General features: G+C 44.2%; 1 protein-coding gene across 3 annotated transcripts in view; it reads right to left on the reverse strand.

Annotated features, from left to right (window-relative positions):
- palmdb (palmdelphin b) overlaps positions 1 to 14371 on the reverse strand; it is a 40091-nt gene that overhangs the window by 10990 nt on the left and 14730 nt on the right. The window contains exons 3-8 of one of the 3 annotated variants that reach the window (XM_055881394.1): positions 13839 to 13919; positions 12066 to 12196; positions 3587 to 3701; positions 2938 to 2998; positions 2671 to 2808; positions 247 to 2053 (exon numbers count right to left, since the gene is read on the reverse strand). In XM_055881394.1, the coding sequence (XP_055737369.1) occupies positions 831 to 2053; positions 2671 to 2808; positions 2938 to 2998; positions 3587 to 3701; positions 12066 to 12196; positions 13839 to 13919 (1749 nt within the window). In that variant the 3' untranslated portion in view covers positions 247 to 830. Of the gene's footprint in view, positions 1 to 246; positions 2054 to 2670; positions 2809 to 2937; positions 2999 to 3586; positions 3702 to 12065; positions 12197 to 13838; positions 13920 to 14371 lie in introns of those variants that run through there. The other 2 variants (XM_055881395.1, XM_055881391.1) reach the window with 2 other exon arrangements.

A 14371-nucleotide genomic window follows, 5' to 3' on the forward strand; every position in this document is an offset into this window, starting at 1 on the left:
TTGAACATGGAACATAGTTCAACGTCTGTACCAATGCAACACAACAATGGAGAGTGAGTTTCAGGGAGGAGGAAAAAACTAAACATGACTAAATGGTGATATATAAGTGATCACCCTTTGAAGTCAGGTAAATCATTATATTGAAAGAGTATTGTAGGATTGGCGGTATAAGTCAGTTAGTCAGTAGTTTAGTCATGCTGTGAAATTGTAGTCTGAAATGACAAAGAGAGAACTGCAACCAGTGGATAGTATGATGAATTAGTTTTAATTAGTTTGTCATTAAGCAGAACAGTTAAGTTAGATAGCACACACATACATTAGAAATGACCAAGCACTTCATCTTATAAAAAAATAAAGAACATCTCTTCGAGAAATGTAATGCCTTTCCTTACAAGCAGCAGCATCATCTTTGGCATTCAGTACACCTGTACCCAGAACATGACCAAGCAAATGTTGATGTGTTCAACAGTACGGCCACTGGATGGAGCTAAAGTCTAAAATAAAAACAAGTTAGTAATACACTGATTTACATGACAACATCTCTCCGATATTGTTTCGATTCAAAACAGTTAAAAGCTTCCATTCAGTTGTCAGAGTTGACTATAGTTCAAATAAGGCCACATAAAGTAATGCCAGGTGTGGTAACCGCTCTAAAACTGTGCCTTATTATCTTGTTAAAGGAAGACAAAAGAGGGTGAACGTAGGGTCCACGGGTTAGAGAATGGCGTACATGCTTGGGATGTGAGTAGGTTGGCGCAGAAACCACAGTGTTCGCATCTCACAAGATCAGAGAGAGAGTGTTAGGTTGTTAGAGTAGATGAGAGGCTAGGTTAGCATTTGATGAGAGGGATTGAAGAGCCCCAGCCCCCTAAGCAGCAGTAATTATTTTTCCCCGTCTTGATACCTGCGCTCATGGGCACTTCTATGGCCAGGGGCTGTTGGTCTGGGTCGGAACTGCGCTTGCCAGGTTTATGGGTGAACGTGGGTCGGTGTAGCAGACTCTCAGAGTTTGTGGAATCTGCAGTATAGTCTGTGTTGTTGTTGCATCTGGCTGTGGGTTGGAAGATCTTGCTTCGGTACCCCTCGGGGTGATATGAGGGTACGTTATTGTCATCTTCTTCATCATCATCGCCGTTTCCGATGACGACCAGCTCGGCCTGGATATTCTCCTCATCTTCCTCCTCTGCTGCATTCTGGTAGCCCATGAAGATCATTGTCACTGGTTCAGAGTCCAGATCAGGTGGCAAGGTGTTCATGATGTTGAAGGAGGACTCACCACTGTCACTGGTGTAAAATGGTGACTGTCGACTGCTGGGGTAGAATGGAGACTGACGACAGTTGGGGTAGATTGGTGACTGCCTGTCCCAATCTGTCACAGTATTCTCTATCAGCGGTATGGGAGTGCGGCTTTCTCCTGAACTCAGGACTGCAATGATAGCTGGTCTGTTTTTATCTGGGTGTGGGCCTATACCACTGCTACCATTGGTGAGGATCTGGCAAGTTTGGAAACATTGATGGGGAGGTGATTGAGGCTGCACTAGATGCTTGTCAGCGAGGATGTTTGGAATGTGAGAGGGGGCAGAGCTGGCTACTTCTTCCCTGCTCTGGGCTCCATCTCTGGGCAGAGCTTCTGGAAGCATCTGGAAAGGGCTGGCTTGAGGATGGGGGGTTGTAATGGAGGTCCGATGACCATTGGGCTCACCAGGACTGGGGCTGACGTGTCCCTGCTCAGGCTTCCATGCAGGGGTTGAAGGCCTGCTGGTGTAAGGAGCAGCATAGACGGGCCTGTGGTACTGGACCTCGGTGGGGACCTCTGCATCCCCAGCCTGGCGCAGGAGCGCCTCCACCTCAATGTTACTCAGTTCGCCCAACCCCACCCCATTCCGGGTCACCTGTCCCTCCGAGCGTAGGGCATAGACAGACTTCTTCCCATCATCGTAGACCTTCACACCCTTCTGTTGGAACTCTTCAGGTGTTAGGGTGGTCATGGACACGACTTGGCTCTCTCCTGTTCTCATGTCCTTCTCTACACTGATCTCCATGGCGAACATAGCTACGGAGAGAGAGAGGACATAGGATGGACAACAACTAGAACACATTGTGTATGATTCATATACTGAATGCTGAATGTATTTTGAATGTACCACAAATATGTACAGTCTGTTATAACTCCTGTCTGTACACTGTTTTCATGTATTTATGTGTTCAATCAATAATCAAAGTATAGCTCCTTGACAAATGAAAACAGCTTTTTATCCAATTTCTGCCAAGCTAAAAATATTAAATTACAGGCTTTGAAACGGCATAATTGGAACAGCAGGTGTCAAGGCCTGATTCAAGCTGAGTCCGTGTTCTAGAAATCCAAATGAGTCACCTACAGAGAACGATCATATAAAGTCCCATATCACATAAGAATTCACTGTGATGTACAGGTGAAGTGCTTAATAATTCCAGATATCATCCTGCTTTTTCTATGTCTTCGACAGTGCGCAGGTATCTATTCATTCCATTATCCTGCTTGTTGAGACCTACGGACGTTTGACATGACATAATGTTGTGTTAAGCACTATAAAAGAGTGCAGATGGCCACTCATTGTGTGTCTAAAAATATTCACTCTAAATAACATAGGCCAGATATTGCATACAGAATGCTGTATATTGTTTATATACCCTGCTTTGGTTCTTCACCATCAAGTCCTTCCTGTGGATTTTTTTTTTTCCTCAGTGGTCTACTGGTAGGTGTGATGGACCTTTGCATCTGGAAATCTGTCACATTTGGAATCGGTGCGTAAACGTATTGTATCGGGTCTGTAAAAATAATAACCCAGTCAGTTCACATATGCCAACAGGTCCACCAGAAGATATTAACATGGAATAAATATAGGAACATAATGTTAGGAAGACAAGCACAACACCAAGAGCAACAAAAGTATTTACCTGCCTGGTATTCGGCATTTAACTCCTGTGTGGAGATACAGGTGTTCACAATCAAAACCGACTGAAAGGATTATGTGAAAATCACAACAAGCCAGGTGAAAAAGAAAGTATGTTAGTAATTAGTGATTATTTCCAAACGTCTCGAGGGGTCTTAGTTTCCGGGTTAGTGATTAGACACCATATCCAAGGAATCAGAAAACATGCAACTAGAACAGTGGCACCTTCTGCCCTCCATCAATATAATTGCCTTCCATTTCGCATCACCTTTTCCTCTGAAAGCAGACCTTTGCTAACCTCCGCACACCCACACAGTCAGTTCACAGCAATCTCTTGGTGAAAAAAACGACTTTATCACAAATCACTACCTGCATATTCAATTAATATCCTTAATTTCATTGGAATGAAGCCATGACTCATAGACATAAAGGACATACACAGATTATTAGACATTATCCATCCCCCCATTGATGTGTAAGGCCAACGATGAGAATGATAATCCAAGTACACTGCAAACTCAAGATTCAAGCATTAGGCCTAATACCCATGAACCCTTGTTGTTCTCCAAAGAACCAGAATGATGGATATAAATACAAGTCCTACATTATAAGCACAAAGTAATGGTCTAATGTTAGTAGTAGACGAGCAATACCTTGATGATGTCCTCTGCAGTCCTTTCCACCTCCTTCAGTCTCTTCAGAATCACTTCCTCGTTGGCTGAAATCTGCAGCTCCTGTGTTTCCAGAGCCTCTATTTCCGTCTCCATTCTGTAAAGTGGATGCAAAACATAGAGCAGCTTAGCAGCCGCAATCAGTCCAAGCAGACAGTAATCACTCAACAAGCAGCGGTATTCATATGGAAATCGGAAAAACAAATTGACATTTGCATGGAAATTACCTTATCCATTGCAACCGTAATCATTGGTAGTCGGTCACTTATAGCTTAGCATGTAAATTAACATATGCAATGACTATGCTTGTTCTTTGATAGAGATAGATCGCTTGATTGAATTTATGTTTATCAGTATGTGGCTTGGATGTCAATCAAAACAACATTGAACATGTTCCGTATTTGGCTCATATCAAATAGAAAACATGACTATTTAACTTGCATCCAATATTTAAATATTTTACATTCAATCAAACTCTCATTAAGGTGAATATTAATAGGCTGTTTATGTGTTTTTCTAAATCTGGTTGTTTTGGTCAGGGGTCAAAGTCTATTTCTGAACCCTCATCCTGATCCTTGATAGGTTGTTTTGTCCAGGTGATGAGGAGGATTTCTCTCCAGATTGGTTTGGCGCTTTTGCCTGCGTCCCAAATGCCACCCTATTCCCTATATAGTGCACTACTTTTGAATAGTGCACTACTCTTGACCGGGACCCAAAGGGTGGGAATAGAGTGCCATTTAGGACATAGCTTTATCACACAACTCTTAAACGGTCCAGTGAACAAAGCTCAGAGCCCATCTCATCACATCACTGCTGGCAGACAGGATGGCAGGACAGACAACAGACGGGTCCCTCCAGTTCACTCGTCTCTCTATTAATGTTCTACCATCAGAAAATATAACAGTGCCTCTCTCTGATAGAACATATTATCACTTAAAGCTATACTCTGAGAGCTATACTAAAAGCTATATACACTAACACTATAACACTAGAGAGTAACCCTCTATACTCTCAAGAAGTTATTATTGTTATTGCATAATGGTACTATTACTCTCTTAAAGTACTTATTATAGACTGGGTGGTTTCGAGCCCTGAATGCTGATTGGCTGAAAGCCATGGTATATCTGACGGTATACCATGGGTATGACAAAACCTTTATTTTTCATGCTCTAATTACATTGGTAACCAGTTTCCAATGGCAATAAGGCACCTCGGGGCTTTGTGAAATATGGCCAATATACCACGGATAAGGGCTGTGTTGCAGGCACTCCACATTGCATCGTGCTTAAGAACAGTCCTTAGCCCCCGGGGGGCCTTATTGCTTAAATATATCTGCATTGACTCTGAAGGAGTAATCCTCTCTAAGGGGGTTGGTTTAAGCAGGCAGGGCTATGAGCACAGTAGACAGGTTGTTACGTAACAATGGTTGGGGTGGGAAGACTGTACAACCGTTGGCTGACGCACAAAGCCTCTCACAGGGGTTAAGCAGTGGGTTAAGGAGCACCATCTCTGTATAATCCTTCCAATCGTTTCCCACTCATAGTAGCTCAGGCTAGAAAGGGAAAGCCGTTGAAAATCTCATGTGTTGCCCTTTGACTTAGAAACGTATGCTCTTGACTCACTAACGCGTGAATGTGTGCACTGCACTCAGACACACACAAGCAAACATGGACGAACGCACAAGCACACTAGTGCCAAACGATTTGTGCTTTTTGAGGTCAGTTCAGTTTCGGTTCAGTTTTTAAAAAAGAATCACCGTTTTCGATTATTATTATTATTTTTTACATTAAATGCATTCTGAAATATGACCTTGGAATTATTTTTGTAGCTTTTTAATTGAAATGCCAAAGCCAAATATGTAGAACATTCAATTGCCAAAACATTGAAAACATTCCATTGTCGCTTAACAACACAGAATAAAGCAATTAAAAGGACCCCCATGATGTAGTGACTACCATCACTCCTTAGCACTTATTCACCATCATTTATTCACATTACTTTACTTAAATAAAATAAAATACTTTTGTTATGTATATTACTTATTTTTCATATAAGTACTTTAATATTTAATTTCTTCGCATCTCATCTCTTCTGAGGCAGTAGCAGCAAGACTACCAGACAACCATCTAACGCTATCTCTGTGCTCCCCAACGAACCAGGCTCCTCTTGGTTAGCGAAAAGGTTAGCCCATGATCATTGGGTTTCCACAGCTGCCCATGCTGCAGAGCTTTCTGACAAAATCACTATTTTAGTAGTTCTTCAAAGTAGATAAGGCATTTTCAAGACTGCTACAACTATCAAGAGCTACCTCACAAACTGTCTCTATCCCTCTTGTCGCTGTGTTGTGTACATTCCTCTTCCATGGCGTACATTTGTGTGCGGGAAGCTGTTCAACCACACTAAACTGTTGATTCTTGTCACACCCTGATCTGTTTCACCTGTCTTGTGATTGTCTCCACCCCCTCCAGGTGTCGCTTATTATCCCTGGTGTATATATCCCTGTGTTTCGTGTCTCTCTGTGCCAGTTCGTCGTGTATGCTTTTCAAGTCAACCAGTGGTTTTCCCGTACTCCTGCTTCTATTCTCATTTGCTAGTCCTCAGAATACCACGACCTCCTGGAGGTCTTCAGCAAGGCACGGGCTACTTCTATTCCCCCTCACCGTCCTTATGATTGTGCCATTGATCTCGTCTCAGGCACCACACCACCTCGTGGTAGGCTATAGTCTCTATCCGGGCCGAAGATCAAGGCCATGGAGGAGTACATAGAGGAGTCTATGGCTACTGGGGCCGTTCGTCCATCTGTATCTCCTGGCAGCGGAAGGGTTTTTCTTTGTGGAGAAGGACAAGACACTGCGTCCGTGCATTGACTACCGGGGTCTAAATGACTGTTAAGAATCATTACCCCCCTACCTCTCTTCGGCTTTTGAACCTCTCCAGGGGGCCACCATTATTTCCAAGCTGGACATTCGGAAAACCTACCACCTGGTTCGGGATACGCGAAGGAGATGAGTGGAAGACAGCCTTCAACACAGCCAGTGGACATTATGAGTACCAGGTCATGCCGTTTGGACTCAGCAACGCCCCCGCTGTCTTCCAGGCTCTGGTGAACGATGTGCTCCAGGACATGCTAAACCCTTTTGTGTTCATCTAACTTGATGACCCCCCCCCCCCCCCCCCAGACAGGCCCTTCAGCGCTTCCTGGAGAACCAGTTGTTTGTGAAAGCCAAGAAGTGAGTTCCACCGCTCTACTATCACCTTTCTGGGATATGTCATTGATGAGGGCAATGTTCAGATGGATCCTGGGAAGGTGAAAGCAGTGGTGGATTGGCCTCAACCTACGTCCAGGGTGCAGTTGCAACGTTTCCTGGGTTTAATAACTTCTACCGCCGTTTCATTCGGGGTTAAAGCACCCTGGCGGCCACCCTCTCAGCACTCATCTCTCCCAAGGTACCGTTCACATGGTCTCCAGCTGTCGACAGAGCCTTTGTGGACCTGAAGCATCGGTTCACCACAGCACCCATCGGATCCATCCCGTCAATTTGTGGTGGAAGTGGATGCTTCTGATGTTGGAGTGGGGGCCATCCTGTCCCAGTGATCTGCCCAGTACCAAAAGCTTGATTGCTGTGTCTTCCTGTCTCCTCATCTCAATCATGCAGAGAGGAACTATGATGTAGGCAACCGAGAACTCCTGGCAGTAAAGAGTGGAGGCACTGGCTGGAAGGAGCAGAACAGCCATTCCTGGTCTGGACCGACAATAAAAATGTGGAATATCTCTGTACAGCAAAGCGCCTTAACACCAGGCAGGTCCGGTGGTCTCTCCTGTTTACCAGATTTAACTTCTGCATGTCCTACCGCAAAGGTTCCAAGAATGTGAAGCCTGATGCCCTCTCCCGCCTATACGGTTCCTGTGCCAAACCCTCAGTCTCTGAAACCATTCTCCCTGCCTCATGCCTTGCAGCCTCAGTGGGTTGTGGTATTAAGATCCTGGTTTGCAAGGCTCGATGTTCCCAGCCTGGACCTGAAGGGGGCCTGGCTAAATGGTTGTTGTTTCCCTAACTCAGTCCTGTCCTGGTATGGGCTCATTCCTCCAGGCTGACCTGTCATCCCGGTTCCTACCGTACCCTAGCATTCCTCTGACAACGTTTCTGGTGACCCACAATGGTTCCTGATGTCTCTGCCTTCATCGCCGCGTGCACGGTGTGTGCCCAGAACAAGACTCCACGGCAAGATCCTTCTGGTCTTCTTCAGCCACTACCGGTCCCTCATCGTCCCTGTTCTCATATCCCTCTGGATTTTGTCACTGGGTTTCCCCCATCTGATGGCTCCTCCGTCATTCTGACAGTGGTGGATCTATTCTCATAGGACGCTCACATCATCCTTATCCCCAAACTTTCTTCTGCCAAGGAAACGGCCCAGCTCATGGTGCAGCACGTCTTCAGGATCCATGGACTCCTGGTGGATATGGTTTCCAACCATACCACCCTAAGATGCCTGGTGTCAACCAATCCCACTACCTGGAGCCAACAACTGGTCTGGGTGGAGTATGCCCGGAACACCCTTCCCTGTTCAGCCACGGGAGTCTCTCCTTTTGAGTGCTCCATGGGGTATCAACCTCCACTCTTCCCAGAACAAGAACTGGAAGTCACCGTACCCTCGGCTCAGATGTTCGTCCGCTGCTGTCGACGTACCTGGAGAAGAGCTAGGGTAGCGCTTCTCAAGACCAACTCCAGGTATCGTCAACAAGTGGACCGCCTCCGGACTCCAGCTCCCCACTACCACATTGGGCAGAGGGTATGGCTGTCTACACGGGACTTGCCCCTTCGCGTAGAGTCCCGCAAACTGTCCCCTCGTTTCATTGGTTCGTTTCCCATCTCTAGAGTTCTTAGTTCCACTGCTGTCCGTCTCTTGTTACCCTGTACCCTCCGTATTTACCCTACGTTCCATGTGTCTAGGATTAAGCCCGTGTCTCAGTCCTTTGTCTTCTGTCCCCAGGCCCCCCCGTGCCATTGATGGCCATCCGGCATACACGGTAACATGCCTTCTGGGTGTTCGACCACAGGGCAGGGGTTTCCTGTACCTGGTTGACTGGGAGGGTTACGGCCCGGAGGAGAGGTGCTGGGTTCCCTCTAGAGACATCCTGGATCCAGCCCTCATCGCCGACACCCCGGTCAACCAGGTATGCGTCCAAGTAGGACGCCAGGTGGCGTCCCTACAGGGAGGGGTACTGTCATACCCTGATCTGGTTCACCTGTCTTGTGATTGTCTCCACCCCCTCCAGATGTCGCTTATTATCCCTGGTGTATATATTCCTGTCTCTCTCTGTGCCAGTTCATCTTGCATGCTTTTCAAGTCAACCAGTGTTTTTCCCGTACTCTTACTTCTATTCTCATTTGCTAGTCCTCACGGTTTTTGACCCTTGCCTGTTTTCTGGACTCCGTACCTGCCTGCCTGACCTTGAGCCTGCCTGCCACTTTGTACCTCCTGGACTCTGAACTGGTTTTAACATTTTGCCTGTCTCCGACCATTCTCTTGCCTACCCCTTTTGGCTTGTTTAATAAATATCAAGACTCAAACCAGCTGCCTCCCGTGTCTGCATCTGGATCTCGCCTTGTGCCCTCATAGATTCTGGTGGGATTTAATACCAAGATATTTAGCTTTCCATATTTTGAGTGGTAAATAGCTCATTGCAATAGGCTTATATTTAAGGCTACAGCTTGGCAGATAACAAGTTATGGTGGCCTACAAATTGTGTGGAATTAGTAATTATTGTTAGTGACAATTATGGTTGTTGGTTGTAAGTAACGTTAGCTATATCTGATATTATAATGGCTCAGTTAAAGATTATTTTAAATGACTCTCTCTTAGGAGACACTATTCTGGCATCACAATGAAGGAAGATGGCCACAATGAAAGAAGTAAGTTTAAATCAGTCACATCAAGTAAACAGAATATGCAATGATATGAATGGGAGATGAAACAACATTTTCAGAGAACATAATTGTTATGCCCCCCCTCCCCCCTGTGCTGTGGTGCATGGATGACATAAAGGATGAACAGTAACATAGTTATGATGACAGAAATGCATCATCTACATACCTAGGAGAGACAGGATTAGGGAAGAGAGAACAGAGAATCTACCAACTGAGTTTAGTTTAGCTAGTGAGTTATTTTTCATAATGTGAAATCAACTCTACAGACCAGTAATTTATGACAGGGGCGTATGTTTTATTTGGACTGGCACACCACAGGTTGTTTTCAACAGCACTAGCACTGTTACTGAAATTCACAGGTACCTGAAACAATATCTGCCAGAACACTGTTGCTGTAGGAATCCACAAGAGAACAAACATGAACTTTCTGTTACTATAGGGTCAGAGAGGGTAAAAATATATTGTAGCACATAACAGGTTTTATCCTCTGGCTGGTCAAAAGTGTTCATGTGGACAGTTCAAGACATTTCAATGCAAAACAAAACATGTTTTATGTTATTCAAAGTAAAGTACTGTAATGTTTTATTGAAGGTGCATCTCAGCGCTGGACAAAACAATTTGGGTGGACATCAATCGGGCTGTGCTGGACCGACCCATGTGGATGGCCTTCATCCTCATCCAGATCTTTGCTCTGAGGCAGATGGTCTTCAATACAACTCAGAAGATGATCTAGTCCCAGATGACTGAGACAGACACGGAGCCCAAACAGACTTAAGAACTAAATGAACTTCTACTTCTGTCTGTAAAATTGAAGTATAGTTTGACCAATGATTGCCAAGAGGACATCATCATGAATCTTGTGGGTGGGAGTAATTCCGTTAGTGTCTGGAAACAGTACATGGAAATTCACTACATGTGTGAGAATTGTTGTCTTGGTGGGACATTCTGATGTGAAGGTGCATTGCAGGAGCTGTGAGACGGCAATCGAAAAATCGGAAAGACAAAGACGGTATTTAAAAAATATGTATTTGCCTTTAGAAGAGCAAATTCAGAATATGTTGCAGGAGCATAGATTTGATAGTTAAAGAGAACCAGTTTTCTATAGATAATATACAGTATATGATGGGAAGATTTCTAAGGAACCGTCGCCTCTAAATTCTCCCGATAATCTGTCCCTGCAGTTGTGAGTTCCAAATTTTAAATCCTCGTCTTTTTTTAGCATTTGACCACAGCTTCGTATTGTTAATGAGCTTCCTGTACATCTGAGAACAAACACGTCTTTCTCTGCGGTTTATGGTTTGAGCCCCAAATGCAACACATTAACATGTGCTTGAAACCTTTTGTAGCTGAATGTGTTACTTTGCAAGATCATGGTGTCAAATGGAAAAATCCTGAAGGTGAAATTGTGACTAACAAAATCTTTCCTTTAATTTTAGTCAGTTACACAGCTGCCAGACCTCTTCCTCTTCAAAAAGAGGGCATATCCTTTTGAGGAAAACTGTCAACTCAGAAATCAGTCTTAGAGTAATTTATTTATAGATTTAGCAACATAGTCTGGGAAAGCTGTAAAAGGAATTAAAGGCCCCAGTATTTTATCTCGGCTTGAACATTTTGACATAATAGTGGGACCTATCCCAGATGTGCTATTGGGGATTTACCAGAAGCATGACCCGTTTCTGGTTAAACAGAGAAAATCATGAGATGTCATGGTATATAGGTTGATCAACTTAACATCAGATGACATGCTTTTGAATATAAGGACGTCATACAACGTCTCACTTGTACCATGTTCAATCACCCAAAGAACATTTTGGAAGGCACACAAATGGTACATGTGGCTCCTGTACACTCTTAGAAAAAAAGGTGCTATCCAGAACCTATAAAGGTTCTTTGGCTGTCCCCATAGAAGAACCCTTTGAATAACCCCTTTTGGTTCCAGGTATAACCCTTTCCACAGAGGGTTTTACATGGAACCCAAAAGACTTCTACCTGGAACCAAACAGTATTCTACCTGGAACCAAAAAGGGTTCTACCTGGAACCGAAAAGGGTTCTCCTATGGTGACAGCCAAAGAACCCTTTTGGAACACTTTTTTCCTAGAGTGTACTATAGTCTTCCACTACTTTAAGGAATCAGATTGTTACCCAACTTCTTGTTTAAAACTCGTTAAGAGGTTTTACCACATTTTATACGCTGAACTAAGTTGAATATTTCCCTATTAAAAACTCCCTACAGCGTGCCACAGTTCGTTCTTGATGCGATGTCTCACGTGCTTGACATGATTTCTCTCTATGGAATTTCTCTCAAGTAATTAAATCGACGTCAGTCAATTAGTTGTTTAATAACTGAATAAAAGTAAGACATTTTGGTTAATCACAGTACTAACACACACACACACACGCACACGCACACGCACACACGCACACACACACACACACACACACACACACACACACACACACACACACACACACACACACACACACACACACACACACACACACACACCATTCATCCCATTCTAAGATGTACCTGTCAATGTTACTCTGCAGTAATAGGGTTTGCTCCTGGTCGCCCTGGGCCTGTAGTTTGGTGGCCTCCTGGTCCTCCTCACTCTGAGGGCTCAGCCCATCCATCAGCCATTGCTCTCGAAGGGCCTTTTTCTATTTGGGGAAACCATCAATAGACTATGTTACACCATGAACTATAGTGTTGTAACTCAACAACTGTTGTGTGTGTCCCCAATGACCGCGTTGATATTTAAATTCCATTCCATTCTTTTTGACTTCAGATAAAATGCACATGCACTAGGTTTTTAACAATATACAGTGCATTCGGAAAGTATTCAGAACCCTTGACCTTTTCCACATTACATTACAGCCTTATTCTAAAAAAAAATATTTTATTTAAATCTCATCAATCTAAACAAAATACCCCATAATGACAATGAAAAAACAGGTTTTTAGACATTTTTGCAGTGTAATTTTTACATAAGTACTCAGACCCTTTACTGAGTACTTTGTTGAAGTGCCTTTGGCAGTGATTGCAGCCTCAAGTCCTCTTGGGTATGACGCTACAAGTTTGGCACACTTGTACTTGGGGAGTTTCTCTCATTCTTCTCTGCAAATACTCTCAAGCTCTGTCAGGTTGTATGGGGAAGGTTGCTCCACAGTTCTTTTCAGGTCTCTCCAGAAATGCCTGTGTGCATAGGGTCATTGTCCTGTTGGAAGATGAACCTTCACCCCAGTCAGAGGTCCTGAGTGCTCTGGAGTAGGTTTTCATCAAGTATCTCTCTGTACTTTGCTCCGTTCATCTGTCCATCGATCCTGACTAGTCGGCCAGTCCAGGTCGCTGAAAAACATCCCCACAGCATGATGCTGCCACCACCATGCTTCACCGTAGGGATGGTGCCAGGATTCCTCCAGACGTGGCGCTTGGCATTCAGGCCAAAGAGTTCATTCAGGCCAGAGAATCTTCATTTGAGTGTCTATTGGCAAACTCCAAGCGGGCTGTGATATGCCTTTTACTGAGGAGTGGCTTCTGTCTGGCCACTCTACCATAAAGGCCTGGTTGGTGGAGAGCTGCAGAGATGGTTGTCCTTCTGGAAGGTTCTCCCATCTCCACAGAGGAACTCTGGAGCTCTGCCAGAGTGACCATCGGGTTCTTGGTCACCTCCCTGAACAAAGCACTCCTCCCCTGATTGTTCAGTTTGGCTGGGCGGCGACCTCTAGGAAGAGTCTTGGTGGTTCCAAACTTTTTCCATTTAAGAATGATGGAGGCCATTGTGTTCTTGGGTACCTTCAATGCTGCAAAACATTTTTGGTACTCTTCTCCAGATCTGTGCCTCGACTCAATCCTGTCTCGGAGCTCTACAGACAATTCCTTTGACCTCATGGCTTGGCTTTTGCTCTGACATGCACTGTCAACTGTGGGACCTTATATAGACAGGTGTGTGTCTTTCCAAATCATGTCCAATCAATTGAATTTACCACAGGTAGACTCCAATCCAGTTTCTATAAACATCTCAATGATTATTAATGGAAACAGGATGCACCTGAGCTCAATTGTGAGTCTCATAGCAAAGGATCAGAATACTTATGTAAATAAGGTATTTATGTTTTTTGTTTTTAATACATTTGCCAAAATTTCTAAAAACCTGTTTTCACTTTGTCATCATGGGGTATTGTGTGTAGATTGATGTGGAAAATTTAGAATAAGGCTGTAACCTAACAAAATGTGGAAAAAGTCAAGGGGTCTGAATACTTTCCGAGTGCGCTGTAAATTATAGTTTGTACTAAAACGTACCTTCAAACATTGGAGTTTTAATTTTTCCTCCTCAATTTGTCTCCTTTTTTTTGCGATGTCGTCCTGGACTCTTCTTTTCTCCTGTGAAGACATTCAAGCATGGCTTTGTCAATGGAGAGATTCCACCTGTTTTTGTCATTTCATAGACTTAAATTAATCTACAGCTAGTCATGGCTATCCCAACCAATGGAAAGGTCCCAGCTCCCCACTGTGTCCAATCAAGCAGGGAGATGCCTGGGACATCATAGCAAGTCAGATACAACCTGTCCACAGTGTCCATCTGCTCAATATAACAGTTTAGCAGTTTCTCTCTATAAATACCCTTTGGGTTGGTTTCCAAGACACAGATTAAGCCTAGTCCTGCACTTTAACACTATTTCAATGGCTCTGTCTAGGAAACCGGCCAAATGCGTATAGGCCTACCCTGTATGGTTGGATTGTTTGGTTGACCCAACCGTTGGGTCGCTCCGTTGCGATCTGTTCTTTAAACAGAGCAGGGTTGGGTTGTTGATGCTGGGTTATTGGTGCTGGGT

The sequence above is a fragment of the Salvelinus fontinalis genome, chromosome 25 (genome assembly GCF_029448725.1).
Source record: "Salvelinus fontinalis isolate EN_2023a chromosome 25, ASM2944872v1, whole genome shotgun sequence".
In the NCBI taxonomy this organism is placed as follows: Eukaryota; Metazoa; Chordata; class Actinopteri; order Salmoniformes; family Salmonidae; genus Salvelinus; species Salvelinus fontinalis.